The sequence below is a fragment of the Neltuma alba genome, unplaced genomic scaffold (assembly GCF_004799145.2).
Source record: "Neltuma alba isolate B1F8T4 unplaced genomic scaffold, ASM479914v2 tig00013360_pilon, whole genome shotgun sequence".
NCBI lineage: Eukaryota > Viridiplantae > Streptophyta > Magnoliopsida > Fabales > Fabaceae > Neltuma > Neltuma alba.
This window is the reverse complement of record NW_021637625.1, coordinates 1-22,900: the sequence shown is the minus strand read 5'-3', so window position 1 is coordinate 22,900 and position 22,900 is coordinate 1. Positions and strand designations below refer to the sequence as shown.

The window sequence follows — 22,900 nt, the reverse complement described above, 5'->3', positions numbered from 1 at the left end:
ATACTTTCACAAACAATCCAAAATCAAAAACCACAATATTAGAAAACTAGTTTTTTGGGCGACACACCGACACATGAGAATGAAACAGATATGTACCACTCCAATCCCAAATCTGACGCAGATAACTTTGCTACTCTGTTATTTATAAATAACTTTGTTTCTATACTCATGCTCTTCTGATTGTAAATGTAAGACTCTTAAGGTGCGTTTGTTATAAAGGATTTGGAGGAGAAGGAAAGGAGGGGGAAGGATTTTAATCATTGCCCTCTCCTCCCCTCCTCAACCTCCCCTCTAAAATTGGGAGGATTTGGAGAGAAAAAGCAATATTTTACTATATTGTGACCATTATGCCTATATTGTCATGTGATGACCATTATACTCATATCTTAAATAAAATAAGAATAAAATTGTCCATGTTAAAATATTTTTTCCTTCCCTCCCCTCATAAACCAAACAAGGTAATATTAAAACTCTTCCCCTCCCCTCTTTTTTTATAAATCCAAACAAAATAATATTAAAATCCCTCTACTCTCCTCCCCTCTCCTTCCTTTCCTCTTATTGAGCCAAACAGATCCTTATACATATTAGTATAAGGGTCTTACATTTAGGACCAGAAAGGTATCACATATCAAACACTAACAAGTATCATCCAAACCGCGACTTTAGAGAAATTTTGGCCATAATGCCATTTTTTTTTTGAGTGGAAAAGGGAAATCAATTAACCAATCAAAGGGAGTCCAGAATAATTACAAAACGGAAAGGACCAAAATAAGAGACAGCAAGCAAACAGCGCAGATCAAGTGGCGAAATTAATGTCAGCAATAAGATCCATAGCTCTATTAGTATGCCTAACGATGGCATCAGTAACAGCAATAATTTCTTCCGGTCGGAAATCTTCTCCAGCAAACAATCGCTTGTTTCGAGCCTCCCAAAGCTTCCAGTTGAGGATGCCAAATCTCAGGATCCAAGTCTTGTTGGCTCGGCATGGGCTTATGTTATGAAGCCACCAATCACCAATTGGTTTCCCCAAGAAGCTGCTGAGGTGCCTCTCAGGAACGAGGCGCTTCCAGCAAGCAACAGCTAGAGGACATTCTCTGAAGATATGGTTTATGTCCTCTGGTCCTCCGTTGCATAAGTCGCAGTTCACATTTTCAGTTAAGTGACGGTGTTTTCGTTCAACATTCGTGAGGAGTTTTCCTTTATAAGCCAGCCATATGAACGATTGAACTCGGTGGGCCCCCGGCCACTTCCAGATTAAGCTCCATTTCTTAGAAACTGGGTCCCAAGAGTCCTCTTCAATGGATTTGTAGGCTGAGGCTACTGAGAAATTGCCCCCCTTATTGGGATTCCAGAAACAAGTCGCTAGTCCATCCCCATGACTGGGAGGGGGGATGCTGGCAATCATGTGGTTGATAAAAGTGGGGAGCAAATCAATGAAAAGCTCCCACCGCCATTGGCCATTGCTGTCTACAAAGTCTGATATTGGTCTTTGGAGACAAGTATCATCAATATCTGAGAAAGCAAGATTTTTAAGAGGCCCAAGATCTCCAACCCAATAGTCGGACCAGAACTTAACTTTCGTGCCATCTCCAATCTTCCACTTGATGCCCAGGGAGGTAATGGACCAAGATCTAGCTATGCTTCGCCATATGTGCGAGCAAGCTTTGGTGTTGAAGCCTTGATTGGTTTCGGGAGCCCAATTATATTTTGCACGCAAAACTTGAACCCATAAGAGCTCAGGCCGGCTTACAAGGAGGAAACCCAGTTTCGATAAAAAAGCATTGTTTTGGCTTTGCATGGATTTCAGACCACAGCCCCCATTTCTAGGTGGTTGACACATTTCTGTCCAGTTGATCAGGCTAATACCTCTATGTTGAGCATCAGAACCCCATATGAAACCTCTTATGATCTGCTCAATTTTGTGGTTGGTAGAGACAGGCAGTAGCGACGTTTGCATGGCATAAAAGGGGATGGAAGACAAGACTGATTTGGCAAGTGTGATTCTACCAGCTAAGGAGAGGGTTTTGGCCTTCCAGTTGGTGAGCTTTTGTTGCAACCTCTCGATTATATATCGGTAAGTCTCTTTGGTGACTCTTGAGTGCAATAAAGGGACACCAAGATACTTTCCGAGGTGCTCAGTCTTTGAGTAGCCTAGTTGTGTACAGATTTCATTTGCTTCTCTCCTGCCAACGTTTTTGGAGAAGAAGATCCTTGTCTTGGCTTCACTTATGGTGTGTCCTGAGGATTGGCAAAATTCTGTCAACGTCTTCTTGATTAATCTAATTTGCCTCGCAGTGGTCGTGCTGAACAGGACAAGGTCGTCTGCGAAGAAGAGATGCGAAAGTTGAGGGCCGTTCCTTCCCATTCTAATAGTGCTCCAGTTGCCACAAGAAACTTCCGAATTAATAGCCTGGGATAACCTTTCCATGCATAACACGAAGATGTAGGGAGAGAGGGGGTCCCCCTGCCGTATCCCTCTACTTGGTTGAAATGAGGTAGATGGTGTTCCATTCCAAAGGACTTGGATTGAGGGGGTGGTGATGCAAGTCATGATAAGTTTGACTAGAGAATCGGGGAACCCAGCATCACGCAGTGTGTCTTCTATAAAATTCCATTTAAGCCGGTCAAATGCCTTCTCAAGATCAACTTTGATGGCCATCCACCCTGTTTTCCCACTCTTCTTTCTCATAGAATGGATTACTTCTTGTGCGATGATAATGTTATCCGTGATGTTACGGCCTGCTATGAAGCTAGACTGATAAGGAAGGATGAGATCAGGCATTAGAGATTTCATGCGGTTTGCAATGATCTTGGTGATGACTTTATAGGCGACAGTGCATAGGCTTATTGGTCTAAACTCTTTAAGTCTTTGGGGTCTCTCAATCTTTGGAATTAGAGTGATCAAAGTTCGGTTATGGAATGCATCAAGAGTCCCGTGCTGGAAGAACTGAGAGATCATGTCACAAAGATTCTTGCCTACCGTGTCCCAGTATTTTTGGTAGAAGAAAGCATGAAGGCCATCAATACCAGGGGCTTTCAGTGGTTTCATGCCAAGAAGGGCTTTCTTGATTTCTTCAGGGTGGACTGTAGCTTCAAGGGAAAGCCAGGCAGAGCTGGGAAGAAGTGGGAACATGCCTCTGTGATTATATGTGACTGGGTCTTCGCTGTCCGAGTAGAGGTTTGAGAAATACTACTTGGTCATGGATATTAGCGTTTGCTCATCTGAAATCCAATCTCCCTCATCATTTCTCAAGGAGGAGATGCGGTTTCTTCTTCTTCTGATTCGGGCTTTCATTTGATAGTAGGAGGTGTTCCTGTCACCTAGGCAAATCCAATCGCTGCGGGATTTCTGGGCCCAAAGGAGCTCTTCATTTAAACATGTGGTTTCAAACTCAAGGCGAAGAGACTCTTCTAGATCGATCAAGTGAGGCGATGTAGGCGATCTTTCAAGATCCCGCTGGATTCTCATAATACGTTTCTGGAGCTGGTGTTTCTGTTTGCCAATGAGACCAAAGACTTCGTTGTTCCAAAGCGAGGCTGCTTGTGTGAATTGATTAATATTTTCTTTGAGACTGATTTCGTTCGACCAATTATCTTTGACTAGTTGTGGAAAGGAGTCATTGTTAGCCCAAGCAGCCAAAAAACGAAAAGGTTTGGTGGAATTACCTGACCGATGAGACGTCCCAAGTTCAATGAGGAGGGGTCTGTGGTCAGAATTAATTTGGGCCAAGTGCAGGATCTTCGAGTTGGGGAAGGTGTGAATCCAGGCTGTGTTGGAGAGGGCTCGGTCCAGACGTGCGAAAGTGAGTCCTCGTCGCCAGGTAAAATGGGGTCCAGAGTAGCCCAAGTCCACTAGATTATTGTTGTTGCAAAAGGCCTGGAAATGAGGGCAGCCCTTCCTCCTTTTTTCTGAGCCACCACGGCGTTCAGTAGAGCTAAGGGTAGCATTAAAATCACCAGCCAGGAGAAGAGGAGCGGAGTTGAAGTAAGAGGTCCTGGTGAGATCAAACCATACCCTTTGGCGGATTTGGCTGTTCGGGTGGGCATAAACCGCGGTGAAGAAGAAGCTTTGCAAATCAGATTTTAGCGTGATCTTTGAGTGAATGAATTGACTGTGGTTTGTGATGACTTCGACTTCGACAGCATCAGTCCATAGAAGCCATATTCCACCAGAAAAACCATTGGCCTCAACACGATGAGAGTAGGCATAACCGATTTTCCTAATTACTTTATCAGCAGTGATTCCAGAAATTCTGGGTTCAACGAGAGCTACTACGTGGGGTCGGTGGTCTCTGATAAAAGACTTCAGCACACTGTGAAATTTGTTGGCGGCAGCGCCTTGACAATTCCAGACAAAAATTGACATGGATAAAAGATGAAGGGTTTAGCAGTCCATGTGAGGCTGGTCCTCGTCAATTTCATCATCATTCGCTTGATCTTCGCATGAACCATCATCCAAGGTGGATTCCGGGAAGTCTAGAGATTTGGTAATGGCCTTGAGCATTTCATCTGCAAGGCTGGGCGGTGGGTCCTTAAAGTGGGGTTTGGGCTTTTTGAGGTGGATGCCCGAGAGGGTTTTGGGGTCTATGTGGGGGGGCTTTTGGTCAGGAGGTTTGGGTTGAACATTCTCTTTCCCAATGTCTAAGGTTTTGGGCTGGGGATGTTTGGGCTTGGTGGGTCTGATTGGTTGGAGGGTCAAATTTGGCTTGGGGAAGGAGGTGACTTGATGGCAGCTGGGGTCTAGTGTAGTGGGGTTTTCGGCCTTATAGGGGCGACTGGCAAAGAGGGAGTCGGGATTAGTCAGGTGGGTGGGGTCTTTAGTCGGCTTATCTGACACAGGTACCTGTCCGTTTTTGCTGACTGGTGTTCTCACTGGTTTGGTAATTTTTTCCTTCCCTTTCGCATTCCCTGGCCTGCCTGATGAGATAGCAATCCCCCTGTAGGAGGAGTGGGAGGGTGTAGCACTCTCGATGTTATCATCACCAGCCGTCAGAATGTCAAATCTATTGCCTCTGGTAATATCTTTTTGATAGCTGCTACCTGCTTCTCTTTTTTCTGAGTACCTTCTTCCTCTAGATGGCGCTTGCATCCATGCACTGTAGAGCGCGTCAGGATCTCTCCCCGCGTGAGAGGTACTCGCTTCAATGGAGGACTGGTTCGCCGGAGGGATGGCGGGCTGTGCGTGCTCGCTTGTTTCCATTTTCCTTGGGCAGACATCTTCCAGGTGGCCGTAGCAACCACAACAATAACAGATGGTTGGCAGTCCTTCATACTCGACGTACAATATTTTGCCATCAACGTCGATCTTAGCAGTAAGTGGCTGGGAGAGATCAATGAGGACTGCCATACGGGCAAACTTCCCTCGCTCTCCTGAGGCAGTGTTATAGTCAATCCTAAGTACCTTGCCCAACACTTCTCCTATGGCTCGAACCACACTTTTCTTATAGTACTTAGCCGGCAAACCAGGGATGCGGATCCAAGCCATGACTTGGGAGGCGACGTGGGTTAGAGGGGAGAAGTCGGGAGTCCAAGGTTGGACTGTGAGATAATGCCCGAAGATGACCCAGGGCCCTCCCAGTAGGACCTCCTGATAATCTCGTTCATTACTTAGTTTGGCAATGAAGCAGTTACCCTCTAGGTCCGATAGTTGAACAGTGCCATTGAGTTTCCAGAGGCTGACAACCTTGTCTCGGAGATCATTATATCTGATGTTGCGACCAAGCATTTTAACCACAACCGCAAATTTCATGCTGTCATCTAGTATCTTGTGGACCCTTGCTGAGAAATGAATGGATGGAAAGGGACCTGCTTTGTTGACAGTGATGTCCCCTTCGTGGAGTGCGAGATCTTCTTCCTCATCCCTGGCTCGTGGCCCCTGGTTGAGTAGCATGTCCCTGAAGGAAGGCACTGGTTGCTCAGGTGGGTCGGTGGCATCCATATTCAAGTCGTTAGTCTGCTGGTCCTCGTTTGCTTCCTCTGCAGACATTTCTTCATCAGATGGTGAGATAGGGTCATAGGAGAGAATATCGGATTCTTCATGAGGGAGTCCATTACGTATTTTCACTTTCTTCGTCGATCGATTGTCATCTGGATGCGGAGGGGTGTCTTCTTTTTCCTGAAGCTTGGTGGAGAGAGAGCGTTCCATCACGTTGTTGCTATTATCAGATGTGGATTTTCATATCCGAATTGCTACTTTTTTTTGGCCATAATGCCATTGATACATGTCAGGCAAACCCATTTTTGTGTGCATGTGTATGACTAATAAGGGTTGAGTCTAATAATGAAAAAAGCTAGTTCTGACAAATTAAAATATGAATCTCTATTAAAAAATTTGTTCACATTTAGTATTTAACAGATGATTGTTTCCAATAAAAACATACGCCCCCTTATCATTAAATATATATTTCTTCAATCCTTAATATAAGATATATTTAACTAACTTAATTAGATTAAAGAAGTTAGGTAAGTTAGTTAATTATAAGAAATATGACATGTTTTTTCTAAAATATCATAGTAATCTTTCTTAATATCCTTCCTCTCTCTCACTATCTTTTATAATTATGGTCCCTACTCTTTAATTAATTTATCTCGATATATAATATTATTTTACTTTTATTATTCTTTACTGATCTGTTCGGTATTATTACGTGATTGTTGGGATTCAATTATTGACCACATGTTGCACATTTTCCCATGTATATATATATTTAAGCTTTTCTTCAGATTTGGTATATCGCATCTCCCCACTTGCTCACAAACCAATATCTTTTTAAGCAAGTTGCTGTGTCCTACAGTCTGAATAAAATTAAATTTTAAATTTTAATGTTAGGTGTTTCCACAAGCATGGATGGTTAAATAATCACAATTCAAGATAATACTGTCTTTGGTAGAAGAGATTATAGATACTTCAATCATGCTTGCGTGCCATCCGATGCCATTGAATATCAGATATCATATGAAAATTAATACTCCTCCTGTCCTAAATATAAAACCATTTTTATAGTATAAATTACACTACAAAAAAAGTCTTATATTTAGGATGGAAAGAAGTACTCTATAAAATTAGCTTAAGATATATGTTCAATCATATCAACAAATTATCCCAATAGTAATTACATTACAAAAAGAGTCTTATATTTAGGATCGAAAGAAATACTCTATAAAATTAGCTTAAGATATATGTTCAATCATATCAGCAAATTATCCTAATAGCAGTACCACTTATCATGTGTAAATAAGGTTTTAAACTCAAAGCTTACTAACTTCACTATGTTTAGATGAGATCCTAGACTCAAAACTTAGAGCATTGATAAGTTGATGTGTGTAAATATATTTAATTGTATAAAATCTAATTTTAATCATGCTGCCCCAACTATTCATCATTGTATAGTATCCAAACTTCAAACCTTCACCATAGATTTCTAAGTATAATTAATGCATGTTTTTAAAAGTACTCCCTATGAAAAAAAATCTAAAGTACCCATTACACTTTTGATATGTTAAAAATGCACTCCTTATGAACCGGAGGGAGTATAATTGAGGGAAGATAGAATGAAAAGCAAAAACAGATTTTAAAGTGATATATTTTTATCTTTTTTTGTTTGTCTATCAACGTAAATGTGTTTATTAATATTATATTAAGTGATATAGAGGAAGTATTATGTAAAAAGAAAATTATTTTTTACTGTTTCAAAGTTTTTACTTGTCTATCACTTGGTGAGGGAAACAAGTCTCTCATGAAGGATAAAAGAAAAGCTAAAATTACACTGACAGAGGAAATTTATTATAATTAACAATATTTGAAATAGAAAAATGAGATATATTTTGAATACTATAAATGCTTCAATATATTTTGCTTTAACGTACATTTGCAGTATAAATGACAGAGGCAACCGCCCTCGTGATTCAAATGACACATACAATAATATCTGGCATCTTTCTCACATATGGTCACATGGATCAATTAAAGTTTATTTTGATCATTAATGTCAATCCTATGAAATTACATAATTATTCCTTTTTTAATAAAATGTTCTTACCAAATTCAAAAACAGTTGTAAGTTATTACAGAGGATAAGTGTCAAATTATTGCATCATATACCTTTAAAAATTTCACACTGGCTTTTCGCTTATATGGAAAAAACATTTGCAACTGATGTTCTAACTTTTACCATAAAAAAATTTAACCTATACATATCAGTATGAGAGTTTCATGTTGAGTTTTCAAAATTTGACACTAGCAAATCGCAATTTGTCATTAATTTTCCAACTATTAATATATAAGATCCGAAAACTTGATGCAAATACAGCACTCCACACTTACATTTTGCAATTTATCATTGACTGTATGATAAAATGCAATTGATCTTTGAAATTTTAAGAAAAAACAAACTTGTTAGTCCTTACAGTTTCATGATTTTTAATCAGGTTTTTGTAAAAGAAATTTTACATTGAGTACTTATAGTTTTTTCAATCATAAATAATAGTCATTATGCACATAATCTATTAATTACAACGATTGTGGGTGATGGCATATGTAGGTTGTCACAAATTAAAAATAAATAATTTTTTTAGAAAAATAAAATGATGGGATAAAATTTATTTATCATCCTGCATTTATATTTGCGGATAAAAAAGAAAGAACAACAGTAAGATCAAAGTGATGAAAGAAGTAGACTGTTGTTGGAAGAAGTTAAAAAAATGAAATGTAATGATGAAGTGAGGAAGGCAAAATGTTGAGAAGGCGAAGCAAAACTGTGACTGCATTGGTAGCAGCAAGAGCTCCAAATGTGTCAATGGCTTCTTCTCCGCTCTTTCCCGCCATATCTGATATTCCTCTTATCACTACCACTGGAATCCCATTCGACAAGCTTGTCTGCAATCAAACACATTCATTATATTCTCTAATAATTATATACTATCCCAAGTTCTTAATATAAGACCCAACTAACTAATTTGTGAAAACTAAGAAAGTTACTAAATTATTTTAAAGTATTTATATTCACCAACAATTATATATATCAGGGGGTGAGTTTGGGAGCAACTGTAATATTGCTGCTATGCAAGGTCAAAGGTTCAAATCCTAAACATAGCTTCTTTGCTTACTTGCAAGAGTAAGGCTGTGTACATCCATCCCTTTCTAGACCCTCTACTTGGTAGGAGTCTTGTGCACTATTACGTTACACACACACACAACCTCCAGTTCTTAATATAAGACCTTGTTTGACTTTTATTTTGGTCCTAAATATAAAACCTCAACTTGCTTTGTCTCTCATATCTGTTGATTTTTTTCCAAGGTAATCCTTCTCATAATAATAGTTCTAGCCAATACACTTGATTAGCAAAAACATTTTAAAAAAGACAATACATATTTATTACAAATAACTAACTAAACTTATTTTTTTAGTCTCATCAAATTAGTTAACTAGCTCCTATATTTAAGACCAGAGGCAGTGTGTGTGTGAGTTCTCCCGCGTCAAATATATGCATGTGTTTGAAAAGTTTATTATGTATGCATATGCATGAAGATTGAAGGGGATGAAAGTGGTGAAGAATACTGACCATGACTATGGCGAAACTCTCCATATCAACAGAAGAAACTTGAAATGTTTGGAACAGGAAATCTCTGTAAGCTTCATTGTCGACATATATGTCGGCTGATGTGCCATTCACACCAACCACTAACTTGGTACTATGCGGAAGACAAAAGCTCGAGTTTATACAACGTTCTAGCTGTATTCCCTGTCACAAATTACACGAGCTATCAGTTTCTCACTTCCGTATGCATCTGTTATCAAGAGGATTGAAAAGGGTAATGAGACTCGTAAAGGTAGTATGTTACGGATACACAGTAATCCTTCTAGTCCTAAATGTAAGAATTTGTATAAAAGAGTTTGTTTTGACTATAATAAGATTTCAATCCACTTTGTCTCTCAAATTTATCATTTTTTCACCCTAAACTCTCCATATTGATTGCACATATTAAGAGAGTTTCCCATCAAGTGAGTATTTTCTAACATAAATAATTAAAAAAAGTACTTTAGGAGAATTAACATATATTTTTTACATATAACTAACTTGACTAATTATTTTAAGTTATGTAAATTACTTGTCTAGCTATTGCATTTAGGAAATTTGAACTGGCGTCCTTATGGTGTATTGGCGTATATATGGCCAAGTTCTTGACAGTGAGTAGCATCATGTTTTGTTCTAACCTCCAAAGTAGCAGCAAGTTGAAGCCATTGAGAAGTAACTTTAGCCCAGATCAAACGCTGTGCTAAGTTGGGTTTTCCAGTGACAGAAAAGAATTCTTCAGAACTGTAGCCAACACGTCCCAACAAATTGTTGCCTTTTGGAACATCGAAGTTACCAAAATCCAAGTGAGCAAAGTCACTACTTTCAAGTGTCCCATTCGGCTTCTGCCATTATCAAACACAAACATAAATTCAAGAGTTTCTTTAGTACTATTTGCAAAGCGTTAGGTACTTGAAAGATTGACAAGTTTTACAGAAAGAAAATTGAAGTACCAGCCAGTCCCATAGGCCAGTATGAACAAACTGTTTGGGAATGGTGACATCCCCAAAGGAAATGGAGTCATTCGCACTTCCAGCAATTCCAAAATGCAGTATCCCAACTACGTCTAACACATCAATCATTTGTTGTGCCACTGCTGCTGCGTTCAGCTGTAATAGAGCCAACATCAACCTCATTTTTTAGTTTAAAAAATATTCCAAAATCAAAATGAGAAGAAGAAACTCAATGATTTTGGAGAATAGATTTTCTCAAAAGCTGATCAATCCAACTTCTCCTCAAACCATGGTTTCTAGTTCATTAATCACTCGTTGACTTTTTTTTTAGTGTTTGGATGAAATCACACAAAACCTTGATTTTGCTTAAAAAGTGATTTTGGAGTGGTTAGCCAAACATGGACTAAGTATTCAAGGTATGAAGTAGAGAGAGAGAGAGAGAGAATGGCCGGTACTATCTCTACACGTGTGTTTCACAAAAATAGACTGAGTTACCTTTCTGCTTCACCCCTTAAAATAGGAGAAAAAATTTCAAATAATAAAACAAATTAATCCTCTGAAATTTAAAATTTCTCATGCTTTTGTGCGTGGATATGTGTATATCATCAGACTTGTAAGTAAAGATAATATTAATCGCACACGAGAAAGAACTGATGAAGAAGCATTCATGCGTATACATACCATTCCTACTCCACACCTCACAAAGATGACTTTCTTATCAAAGACCTTCCCGACCCTGTATAGCCTCCCTGCAACCACCATTTTCAACACAACTATCCCGAATCTAAGCTTCTTAACTACATAAAAACATGTTTATAAAAATAATGGGATCTCAGTTTTATAGAAGAAGAACCTGAGAGTTCCACAAAAGGGTGATTTGGATCGGGTTCAAATGCCTTGGAAGCAAAAAATGCAATCTCCTCAGGTGGGTAGGCAGCGATGATACCAAAATATGGCCCTTTCTGCTTCACTTCCTGTATCACTTGCATTGCCCTTCTTCTGCTTAATGGTTCTGCAAATGCTGCTGTCAAACTCAGCAACATAATCATCAAAACTCTTGCAGCCATGCTTATTGAAGAGTGAATTTAACTAGCAATAAGAAGCTAAAAATATTGGTAAATGGATACAGTTTATAGAAAATACATGAACATAGCAGACACAATTGTTTTCAACACAGATGTCTGCTTACACATGGTTATGTTTGTTCGTGTTTTATGGACTGCGTGTGCCTGCCAGCCCACTCAACGTTCTCTGTCAAACTGGTATCTGGTTATGGAACAGTATTACCTGTAAGTCAAACCCCGATAAAAATGAGGGCTTTCGTTTCTTAGAAGTTAAAAATCCAATGAATTTATGGAAATTTTCAACGTCTTATAAGGCATTGATGGTAACTGGAGTTTACTAGTGATTTATATTTAAAGAGCCTTTTAACTGAATCCATTGATCAGAAGTCAATAATCCTTTTTTGTTGTTTTTGTTGGGAGGGGGGTGGGCGGAAGAAGTTGACAGTCTGTTGAAAGTTTGATTTTTGGGCACGTGAGAGAGATAGATAAACGGATAACAATGGGGCCCATGAATTAAAATCTCTCATTCACTCATCAGAAAGTGAGCCCCATATAACTGGCCCTTTGTTCCCTGAATGTCAGATTATATTTGCATACATTATACACTCACATTATTGTCAATTAAAATTATTTTTTATATGATGGAGTTTTTTGTTCTTTTGGGACAAAATTTTCGCAGCAGAAGAAACAAATACAGCTTGCAGCACTATTTCTCATCATCCTCTCACATAAACTTCCATTGATTACCTAAAACAATGCTGGTCAAAAAAAAGAAGAAGAAGAATACCTAAACAATACTATGGAATTGCCAGATATCTTACCTACATCAACATATCTGCAATTTTCCGAGGGCAAAATCTAGTGAGTAATTTCAACAGTTCTGGAGAAATTAGAGTTGAAATTTCAGCGTCTGACATGGGTTTTGAGCAGAAAGAAATGGAGAAATTCATACAATATAAAAAGCAAAACTTGTATCATCTTTCAATTCATGGTATACGTTTATGACTTTTGAAGTTCTTTAATACAAATAAATGATTCCAACCTCTTAACATAGCCTAGCGTTGTTGTTTTTCACATTATACATGTCATCCCATAGAAGCATGAAAGGGGCTGGGTAAGTAATCATAAGCTCAAGTTGTGAGAAATTAGCTTGAACCAGTTTCGGAAAGCTAATCTGTAACTTCATTTTCTGTTGATGAATACGTATCAGAGGGTTCTAAATTGATTAGTCCCCTCATCCTGAACAGTAACAAGACACTGAAAATACTGTTGTCAGAAACAGTGAGTTTCATCGGTTTTGAAGCCCTTCAATTGCCTTCTTCCACTGCCATGCTCTTTGTTTTGCATCCTCCAATGACATTACTTTCTTTGGCTGCATTGTTTATTTAAGAGAAATCACAAATCATAAATCATCAAAATATCAAGAGGTATAAAAGAAATCTAACAAGGACATTGCAAGTTCGGGGAAAGCCCTAGAAAACAACTAAGCAAGTAGCATTACAGCTCCTTACATTTCATGCATATATATTAAATTTCAAATCAAATATTTACTTAAATACTATCCATGGTAATGACGGATATGGGGTCTTCTTTTTACCATCAATACATACAGCTTGCTGTAACTATAAACAGAAAATCTTATAACAAGATAAATAAAGATAACAGCAACTTACTGTGCAAATCTTAAAATGTGAAGGACTAGTCACTTGGACTGAAAGTTCACTTGGATTATCAGACCATAACATATTTCCCTTTACAATCAGTTTTGATGGGTCAACGTAGATCAACTTTGGCTTGTTTGTAAGGATGAGCTGCACCTTCTTGCTTGTTAGTTTCTGTAATTTCTTCACATTTGAGATCATAAGAACAGTTTCCCCAGGTTCCAAAAATTGTTGCCTGTAAGATAAGAAGCACTAATTTTGATTTTTAGTTTATACATAAAATGCACAGATTAACCAAAAAAACAACCAAATTAATTAATATCAAAAGCTAAATGAGGGCGAAATGAAATTACAGTGTGTTATAAATTCCTTCATTTACAAGTCCAAGATAAAGGATAACATGGCACCATTAACGTTTTACAATCTTAAAGGAACATATTGAGACCTCTGTCACATGATGTTAACTTTTGTGCTTCAGTGAGTCATGGATGACACAGTATATGGTCTTCACACAAACAATGGAAGATAATAATTTACCATTTTGAATCGAAAGAATCAATTGAAGCTAGCCTGGTCACATGAGCAGTCCCATCAGAAGTAGCAGCACTGGTATTTCCATCAGGTTTAGTAGAACCATCCTGAGGATCAAATGGGGAATCATGATGCTCAAGAGATTGACCCTAATAGTGAGAATGAGATGATGACGCTAGAAACACCTTTTACATTCGTCCCTAAAGAAAGTGGAGAAAAAGGGAAAATTGCCTATTCGGCATGAGTAACATTTAAAAACAGAATGAGAATTATACCCCTGCTTCTGGAGCAAGTTTTGGGGGGCTTTGGTCCCTTATGTTTTTCCAGTTTACTCCCTTGAAAAAAGGATGCATTTTGAGAACTCCATATCCATCAGGTCCAGCACCTGGTCTCCTCATTGGATTTAAATCCTGTACCATAGTTGCATTACTGTTTTAAATACATATTATTACAAATGAATGAAATACACAGAGCGTAGCAATTTAAATCATGCTTAATTATAGGGTAAATTACTCTTCCCATAGCTGAGTAATGCTTGAATTATACAATCTTCTCTTACTATGAGAAATCACTTTAGAAATATAAAGATCTCGAGTGGCTTTGACAATTTCTAATTGGCTAAGATCAGAATCTATTACTGGATGCATAGGATAATTTTAGAAGTAGCTTTTTTTTCCGTCGAAACCAAGACTTAGAAGCAACATGAATTCAACTTTTTTACAAAAGGTATATATCGGTTTTGAAATAGAAGGGACATCAAGTATCCAGCATTCCAGCTCTTTAACTCATAAAAGCCATACTTGGGGACTGATCTCCCAAGCCTCTCTTTTGTTTTTCACTCTAAAGCCCAAACCCCATCCCCCGCCCCCACGAAGCTTGATTTTTATCTGTTGTTGCCTTCAAATTAACAAAGGGAAAATTCTTTATAGCTTTTTTTTTTTTTTTTGGGGAAGAAAAGACAAGCCGAGGCTTGAAGACAAAGCAACAGAAAGGTAAAAAGGAAAAAAGACACGAATCAAGAAGACCCAAGAGGCGAAGCAGCTAGCTCCATGCGAAAATTCTTTATAGCTAGCATTGCCATCATGGCATTACAAAGGGAAAATGCCTTTAGTTTCTCATTATCAAAGAGCAGAAACATAAAATCAGAAATGTGGATAGAACAAGCAGGGCCTTCTGCATGCAAAATCCAAAAATACTAACCAGTAAACGGTCAATGAGGTCAATTGCTTGCTCAGAAAAGTAATCTGGAAATCGAAGATCTCTGGCTATAATTCTTTGGAAAATAAGCCATTCACTAGCATCTTTAAATGGAGAAGTTCCAGAAAGCATTTGATATAATGTGCAACCGAGAGCCCAGAGGTCATTTCTGTGGTAAAATATTGAAAGAAATAAAACAAAGGAGAAAATAGAAGAGTATTATGTGGTAGCCAGGCACGGAACAAAAAATAATGAAGTTACTCAGTGCGAAAGCTCTCCTTGGCAACTGAAGGGTTGGAAATAATCGTTAACTCAAAAAAGACAATGAAATCTATAAATAACGTAAAAACGCCATCAAAACAACATACAATCAAGTCCGTACCCAAAAGTTGCTGGAGAAGAATTAAGAACCTCTGGAGGGACATAAGCAGCTGTCCCCACAAATGTGCAGGCTTTATCATCTAGGGGAAAAAACCAAGATCACACACATGAATAATGATAAACATAACAAAGCAGCTTCCACATTACTCCTGATTTTACCTGATGCTGCTGCATTTGGAAGGACTGTAATGCGGGTCCTGCATAGGCTTCACACTCCCAAAATCAGCGATTTTAATATGTCCTTCAGCCGTAAGTAACAAGTTCTCTGGCTGCAACGTAAGGAATGTGATCTTTTAACATACCCATATGAAATGCTGAAGCAATACATTCATAGCACAGAACTACCTTAATATCACGATGTATCAATCCCAAACTATGTATATATTCAAGGGCATCCACAACTTCAGCTGCATAGAACCGTGCTTCATCCTCGGATAGACGACCTTTCTGCACACAGGAAATCAGGCAGAAGCTAGTAGATAGCAAGTAACAAGTTGGCAAATAGATACGAACCACACAGATAGCAACAGCTTCCAAAAATCTAAGGGTAGAGAAAAAAGAAAATACAATATTTTTAAAAGAAGGACCAACAATTTCAAAAATATCAATATGAAATGTCAAACGTGTTGGCCTGGATAAACTAAGCCATAAGAGTGAAATGAAGTACCAAATGTTCAAAACCTCTCAACACACGGCCTACGAGCACCCCCCCCCCAAAAAAGGAGTAGTCAAAAAGGGGCCAGACAGCTTTTTCCAAAAGAGGAAGGGGGAAACAGAGAGACAACAGTGAAATATGTAAATAATGCTTCTCTGGACAAAAAAACGAGAAGCAAAAACAGTAAAAAAAAAAAAATCCTTTGCAAAGATCTGTGACAGAGAACATATTTTTTACATAAATAAAAAGAAATCAATACCATATTGCTCACCATCCACATATACTTAAGAATAAAGGTGTTATTGGTTTCAGTTGGGGTCAATTGTCAGCGTTATTTTGAAATGTTCACTAACATGTACAAAATAATTTATTGAAAAAGAGAATAGTAATTTATCTCAACTCTTGAAAAATATTATAATAAACCGCTTCCAGTACTTTTTTCCAGATGCAGATTATAAAAGGCCATAACAAATAAGACCCAACTTCTACAGCACTAAATCTGGGTCCTTCTAAACCAGTACCAATCAAATTAATTGGATTCCAGCGTGTGGATCTCATGTCTTCAAGTCTCATATTAGCTTACCGGGTTATTTGATCAAAAAGTTCTCCACCTTCACAGGACTCAAGTGCCATGTCTTCAAGTTTGAAAAAGAAAAGATCACAAGAAAAAGATACAACATTGATTAATAGATCAAAATGGGTGGGAAGCTAAAGCATATTGAAATGAAAGAAGATAGAGGAGGAACAGCATTGAATGAAATTATTTAGAGAAACACAGCCTAAGAATACCTACAAATGGAAAATGTGTCTTGAAATGTGAAAAATAGGCGCACAATGCCAGGATGGTCCAATTGATCAAGCACTATGCGCTCCAACTTCACATAAGCTGTTTTATTCTCTTTAGTAATAAATTTTTTATCCATGATTTTCAATGCATACACAACTCCTGTGTCCTTTCTTTGCCCTCACAACCTAATACAAAAAAAAAAAACAAAAACAAAAAAAAATTAAAACAAAATATGTGGTAAAAGTTTAAAAGAAATGGTGAATTTACTCAATTAAATCACAAAAGATCCAGATAATTAAGTTTTGAAATAAGATAACAAGCAATATTTGTATACAACGGATTGAAATTTATAGTTACAGAGATCACTGAACTATATGATCAGGAAAATTTAACAAAAGTAGCAAGACGAAATACAAGACTCATATTCCAGTCCCTGGATAAGTGATATCATAATCACTAAAAAAGAATATCATAATCTCTGAAAAAAGGCAAGAGGTGATTGTCCTAGCGGATAACAGAATACTTATCCTCGAAGTCATAATGGTCACCAAACATAGATGGTCACCAAAGTCTCAGAATACTTTGGCATGCTTCCCATGAACAGCCCCTCAACACTGCTATAGTTTCTCCCTTTGGCCATGTCATCTAATGTGCTGAATCACTCACACAACTTCAAGAATTCTTCAACCTGCTTCCATGAGTAGCCCCTTCAATATTCTCCAAGCTTGTCTCGAAATTATGGTTTACAAACATGATAACCAATATGAATGCCGCAATCTACACTACACTTCCTTCCTTCACAACTGAGATTCCAAGCCTAAATATATTATCATTTGATATTAATTGAATTTTGTTTATTTGTCGGAATAAAGCACTTACGGTTAAGCCAATAATTATAACTAATAGGAAGCGGCAACTCTATTTCCTTCATCCATCATAAAGCCCAAGTGTCATATTTTGATCATAACAGGGGTTTATGAATGCTGTGAACCCCCAATCTGTCAACAGTTGCCTCCACCCAAACAAATGAAACACTATTTCAATTCATCTTTTCTTTCACCTTAATCAATAATTGAGCTATACAGCACATAAGATACAGGACATACACAAATAAGCATAACATTAACATCTGAAGGGCACGGCAAACACACACACGACAGTGTTAGTGAAAATATTCTTTGACAAGCACAGATATGCATCAGAGATATTAAGTAATAAAACAGTTTGGCCTTCTAATGCTTTGAGATGAAATAATTCTCCTCATAGTTCAGAGCAAGAATATGACCTTGCTACCCTGTAGTCCTAATCATTGTAAAACATTTTATGTTGGGCTGCGAGCATGTGAGTGGTCCACATTTCAAATCCCAAAGGCTTTCACAACACAATGATAACAGGCATATGAAAACATACTGATAAAACTATTTGAAGCTTTCAGTGACAATTTAAGCTTTTGATCAAAGGGTAATTGACACACAAACGCAAATATATATATTATTATGTAAAATGAACGATAATGTTCAGATAATAAAAAAAAGAATCTATGATAAAAATTTAAAACCACATTCAACTATTAAGTGAAGCACCAGGAATAGTTTAGCAGTGGTAAACTCAGATTCCTGAAAAATTTGACAGCTTCAAGAAATATGGAGCATATGCACGCCTTATCAGATGGTAAGGTATAAAAGGCGTATCAATCAAAAACTGCAAAGGCAAACCAACAGCAGCAATTAAACACGAAAAACCTTAGAATAAGAGCCAACACCATAGATCTTTCCCAATTCAAAGTCCTGTATGGTGAAATTCTCCTGAGGGGCTCTGAAGGCAAAGCTCTTAGATCTCTGCACATTGCCATCAGCAGACGAATTCTCCTGAATCCTCAACTTAGAATCAAAATCCTTCTCCATAGCCACATCGCACTCCAGCAAAGTTCCTCTACATTCTTATACCAAAATTCTCCTTTACAACCCCATTATCATCTCTCCTTAAGAGCCTCGGGAGGAGAGCTCAGAATGGTCAATTACACTACTGGGACAAACCCATTGCCGCTTTGGATGAAAGCAATCATTCTCTGATTCCCTGATAAAAAAAAGGTTAGGTGATTCTTTCTGATTAGGGGTACAGCATATGCCTATATGGGTATGCGTGCACAATCTGAAAGTGATCAGCTTTAGCTTTCTTCCAATTTCAAAACCCTAAAAAGTGATGCCAAGGAAATGGATTGAAGGGAGAAGAGAGAGAGAGTGTATTGTGAGTGTGTGTGAGTTCGAGGACGGAGGAGAGGAAGGCATGGAGATCGAAGAAGAGGAGAGTGAAAATGGCACATGAAAATGAATGATGGGGATCATTCAAGCTTTCTCTATCAAATGCCTAAATGGGAATGGAAGTTGCGCATGATTAGACGCCTAGCGTCTTGCATGTAGTTAGAAATTACAACGGATTTTGTCAAATTCCTTTTTTAGGAAACTGCAGTACGATACCTGTTTCCTCTTTCTTTTGATACTGAAACCCGCGAGAAGTCTGACTCTATATATCTATGTCGATCTATTAATTAATTCGATTTTTGTTTCAAATTTTCTGAACGTTTCCCTCCTTGTGATCATTTCATAATTAGATTAAGGGAAATTTTAGCTGTCTTGTCCTTTTACATAAGTTGACATATATATATATGGAGTTATCAAAATAAATATATCCCATTATTGTGGAAATTATCGAGTAATCGGATATGAAAAACAAAAAGACCAAAAATTTTGTGAACAATGCGGAGTCGAATTTGTTGATTCTCGGAATAATCATTCAAATGATAACTTTCTTTCTTTCTTTTTTTTGGCTATCGTAAAAATGAGAACTTTTTATGTTTTTAAATTTAAGCAAATTATGATTAATTGATTTTGATAGCTGTTCCATCTATCAAAATGTTATCATTTCAATGATTAATTTCAATGTTTTCAAAATTTATAAAAAAGTCTTCTCCATACAATTATATGCTATCAATTGTTATTGAATTAGATTTAAACATTATTAGATTTAATTGATAATAACTCTTTCAAAAACATTTTTTATTCAAATAAAATCAAACTGAAGACCTCGTGCTTAAATCTTTTTATTAGAATAAGTCATAAATTTTTTTCAATATAGAATATTAGAATATTATTCATAACTTATGATTAGTATCATTTATTATTTTTAATATATATACACACACATATTATGATTGTCATTATATAAATCAAAAGTGACTATCAACTTGTTTATAAAACATCAAAAAGTAAAAAACAATTAAACTTTTACGCATGAAGTGTTTAAATGATTTCTTTAAGATTATAACAAAATATTTGTTCATAATCACTTATTCATTAAAATATGTTTGAATGCTTTTTATACATATTTTTTAACGATTAAATTGTTAGTTGTGACATAATCAAAAGTGACATGGGCACTAACAATCATGTTTCATTGTTTCGCACACGACTCCATGCAGAAATCGTTTACTTTAGCTCATTTTTTACTAACTTCTACAGATTCCACCTTTCCTTTCGGCTACTTCATTCTATGATAGTAAAATTATGAGTTATTTTCGTATTGGATTGACATATATTGTATATATAAAATTTAAAATATCAAATGATAGTAAATATTAAATAATGAGGAAAAAATGGCAAATTTGAAGACAACAAAATCACAGCCAATATAATTTAACAACTAAGACACAAAAATGCCATTACATGCTAATTTACAATTTGTCGGGAATCTATTTAAAATCTCCCACATAAATTTTCTGTGGGGGTGGAAAAGTATGGACAAACTTGTACCAGAACAAAATTTAAAAATACAAAAGTGGTTAAAAAAGGTCCTACTTTGGATTAAAAAGAAAAAACCCTCTTTCCTATTAACGTTTCTAACATAACCATATCTGCTGTCAATCCATACGACCATCTCAAGTTCTCAACACTGTACATCTCTGTCAAGCCAGTCTCCAATAACATCTGTAGAATTTCACAAGGCACTGAGTTCTAGATGGTAATGCATTTTTGTGTTCCCACTTATTGCTGCACCAGAAAACTTCGATGTGTCAATTGCCCAAGTGGTTTAACATAATCCACAGTCCTAGATGAGCTTGCATTTGCATAAGGTAGTTCAGAAGCACATCTTCACAGTTAAAGGATTTGTCTACCATTTCTCTCCCTTCCTTGGCTTCATCACTCCAGTACCTCTTGAAAGCCACCTGAGAACTCATGAATGCTGCACCAGTGAGAATCATGTTGTACCCTTTATGCATCCGAGCATACTTTTCTGCCCGGTATTTCAGCGGGCTCCCATCAATGAGCCTAGGATAGAACCCCACGATTCGATCTGGGTGCTGTCTCCAAACCTTGAAACCTCGCTCCACATCATCACATGTCATCATAATGTCATCATCGAGCTCGAGAACAGCTCGTGTTGTTATCAATGGATCGACCTTGAACCGATTATTGAGTGAATTCTTTTCCTCTACACGGATTCTTACTGGGACTGCAGAGTCCAGATCAGTTGGTTTGGGAGGGACTCCTTTGTTCCACACCACAACAATCTCTCGCACAGAGGAGCATCTTGAGTAATGCTTCACATACATTTTCAAGTTCCAGAGACGAGCCTCATAGGTCATTGTTAATAATGTGAACTGTGAGTAGTGTCCTTCCACAGGGTAAGGTTCTTCTGAACCATTTCCCATAGATATTTCTAACCCCGACACACATTAATCCAACACCAACTGCAAATATTGTGATGAGAATCAACCTCCTAGCACAAGCATTATGCTTATCTTGCTTCGTAGAAATGCTGGAGCTCTGTTCAAGCGGCTACAGAACCGTCTAACTTTACAAGAGAATAAGTTTGATCTTTCCCAAGCCAAGGAAGCAAAATACCTCTCCAGAGCTATGCACAGTCCAGTTGAGAGGAACAATACAGTTCACGAATCCAAGTAACACCCCCAGTACCACAATGAGAATACCGGCAACTGTAACTGAAGCGCAACCAAGAATGAAGCGCTGAACTGGATCTCCAGAAGGAACACGATCCCCATCCATAACTGCAACCCAACCACCAGATGGCAACTGTTGTGCATCCAGGTGATGGTACCGAGCACCATCCAAGCATTTCGACCCTTGCTAGGCTCAGCAAAACCCAATGGTGCTTCAGTTTCTTTTTATTGTCTTCTGGGGTAAGAACTTCTATCTTAAAGACACGCACCCGTCTCCCATATGTTTCACCACAGTCCTGACCAATACGATAAATATTCCCTCCATATAAAAATGGTCTGCCTCCATTGCGAGCACCAAGGCTCTTGTTCACATTATATATGGGGTTTTCTTATGAGGTTTCCAAGGACCAAGAGGTGAACTGCTATACCAAATCTCCAACCGACCATTTTTCATGGAGCCAAAACCACTATGATCTGAGCCAAACAGCCAATACCTTCCATCATATTTGATGATTAAGGAATCAACTAGCGGCTTTTTTATCATGACCTTTTCTAATGTCCACTGCAAAGGGAATTTAATTGCTTTATAGAGACGCAATTCTCCTTTTTTACTGCTTTCAGGCATCATGTATATCTGAAAATAAAAGAAAAATGAAGCTTACAATTATTATGAACTCAAATGGCTCTCTAATGAAGTGAATGAACCTTAATGCTTAAGAATGCATAACAGAAAAACATATGAAGTATGACCTTGATATGCACTATTTTTCCCAGAACCAACTTTTCTGAGGCATTAACTAAAAACACATGACTCCAAAAGTTAATGCTGTAAATCTGATTTCTAGAGTATTTCATGTAGTTCAAATCTTCCAGCAAGTGCAAATTTTGCAGATAATTTAATTAAAATAATATTAACTTTCATGTTTTATTTGCCTAAACCAGAAGTTAAGGGTCCCAGAAACAACAGAAGCTGGCAGTTTACCATGGATGCTCAAATACTATGTAAATTTAAGTAGTAGTGTATTGAGGTTTACCTGGCCAAGATGCTCAAATACAAATGGGAAAGAAAGATGCCAGTCCTCATTCAAAGCAATGCCCAACTGTTGCCATGTTGCTCCTTTGTCAATACTTTTTGCCACAC

General features: G+C 37.5%; 2 protein-coding genes and 2 pseudogenes across 4 annotated transcripts; all 4 read right to left on the bottom strand.

The window, feature by feature from the left end:
* Window positions 1-3,190: 3,190 nt before the first annotated feature.
* LOC114736704 (uncharacterized) lies at window positions 3,191-4,366 on the bottom strand. The gene has a single exon (XM_028924574.1). The coding sequence runs from the start codon at window positions 4,364-4,366 to the stop codon at window positions 3,191-3,193; it is 1,176 nt and encodes a 391-aa protein (XP_028780407.1).
* A 4,229-nt stretch (window positions 4,367-8,595) lies between these two features.
* Window positions 8,596-12,446, bottom strand: LOC114736706 (bark storage protein A-like). Of its 3 annotated transcripts, none has more exons than XM_028924575.1 (7): window positions 11,716-12,446; window positions 11,380-11,629; window positions 11,208-11,275; window positions 10,527-10,682; window positions 10,215-10,418; window positions 9,562-9,741; window positions 8,596-8,875 (listed from the first exon to the last, which is right to left on the bottom strand). In XM_028924575.1, exons 2-7 carry the CDS (start codon window positions 11,591-11,593, stop codon window positions 8,693-8,695), a joined length of 1,005 nt encoding a protein of 334 aa, XP_028780408.1. In that variant the 5' UTR covers window positions 11,594-11,629; window positions 11,716-12,446; the 3' UTR covers window positions 8,596-8,692. The 3 variants fall into 3 exon arrangements, with proteins under 3 accessions (XP_028780408.1, XP_028780409.1, XP_028780410.1); XM_028924576.1 differs by having other exon boundaries at window positions 11,380-11,550; XM_028924577.1 differs by having other exon boundaries at window positions 11,380-11,538.
* Window positions 12,447-12,546: 100 nt separating this feature from the next.
* On the bottom strand, window positions 12,547-18,706 carry LOC114736708 (3-phosphoinositide-dependent protein kinase 2-like; annotated as a pseudogene).
* A 2,089-nt stretch (window positions 18,707-20,795) lies between these two features.
* Window positions 20,796-22,892, bottom strand: LOC114736705 (glucosamine inositolphosphorylceramide transferase 1-like; annotated as a pseudogene).
* Between the last annotated feature and the right edge of the window lie 8 nt (window positions 22,893-22,900).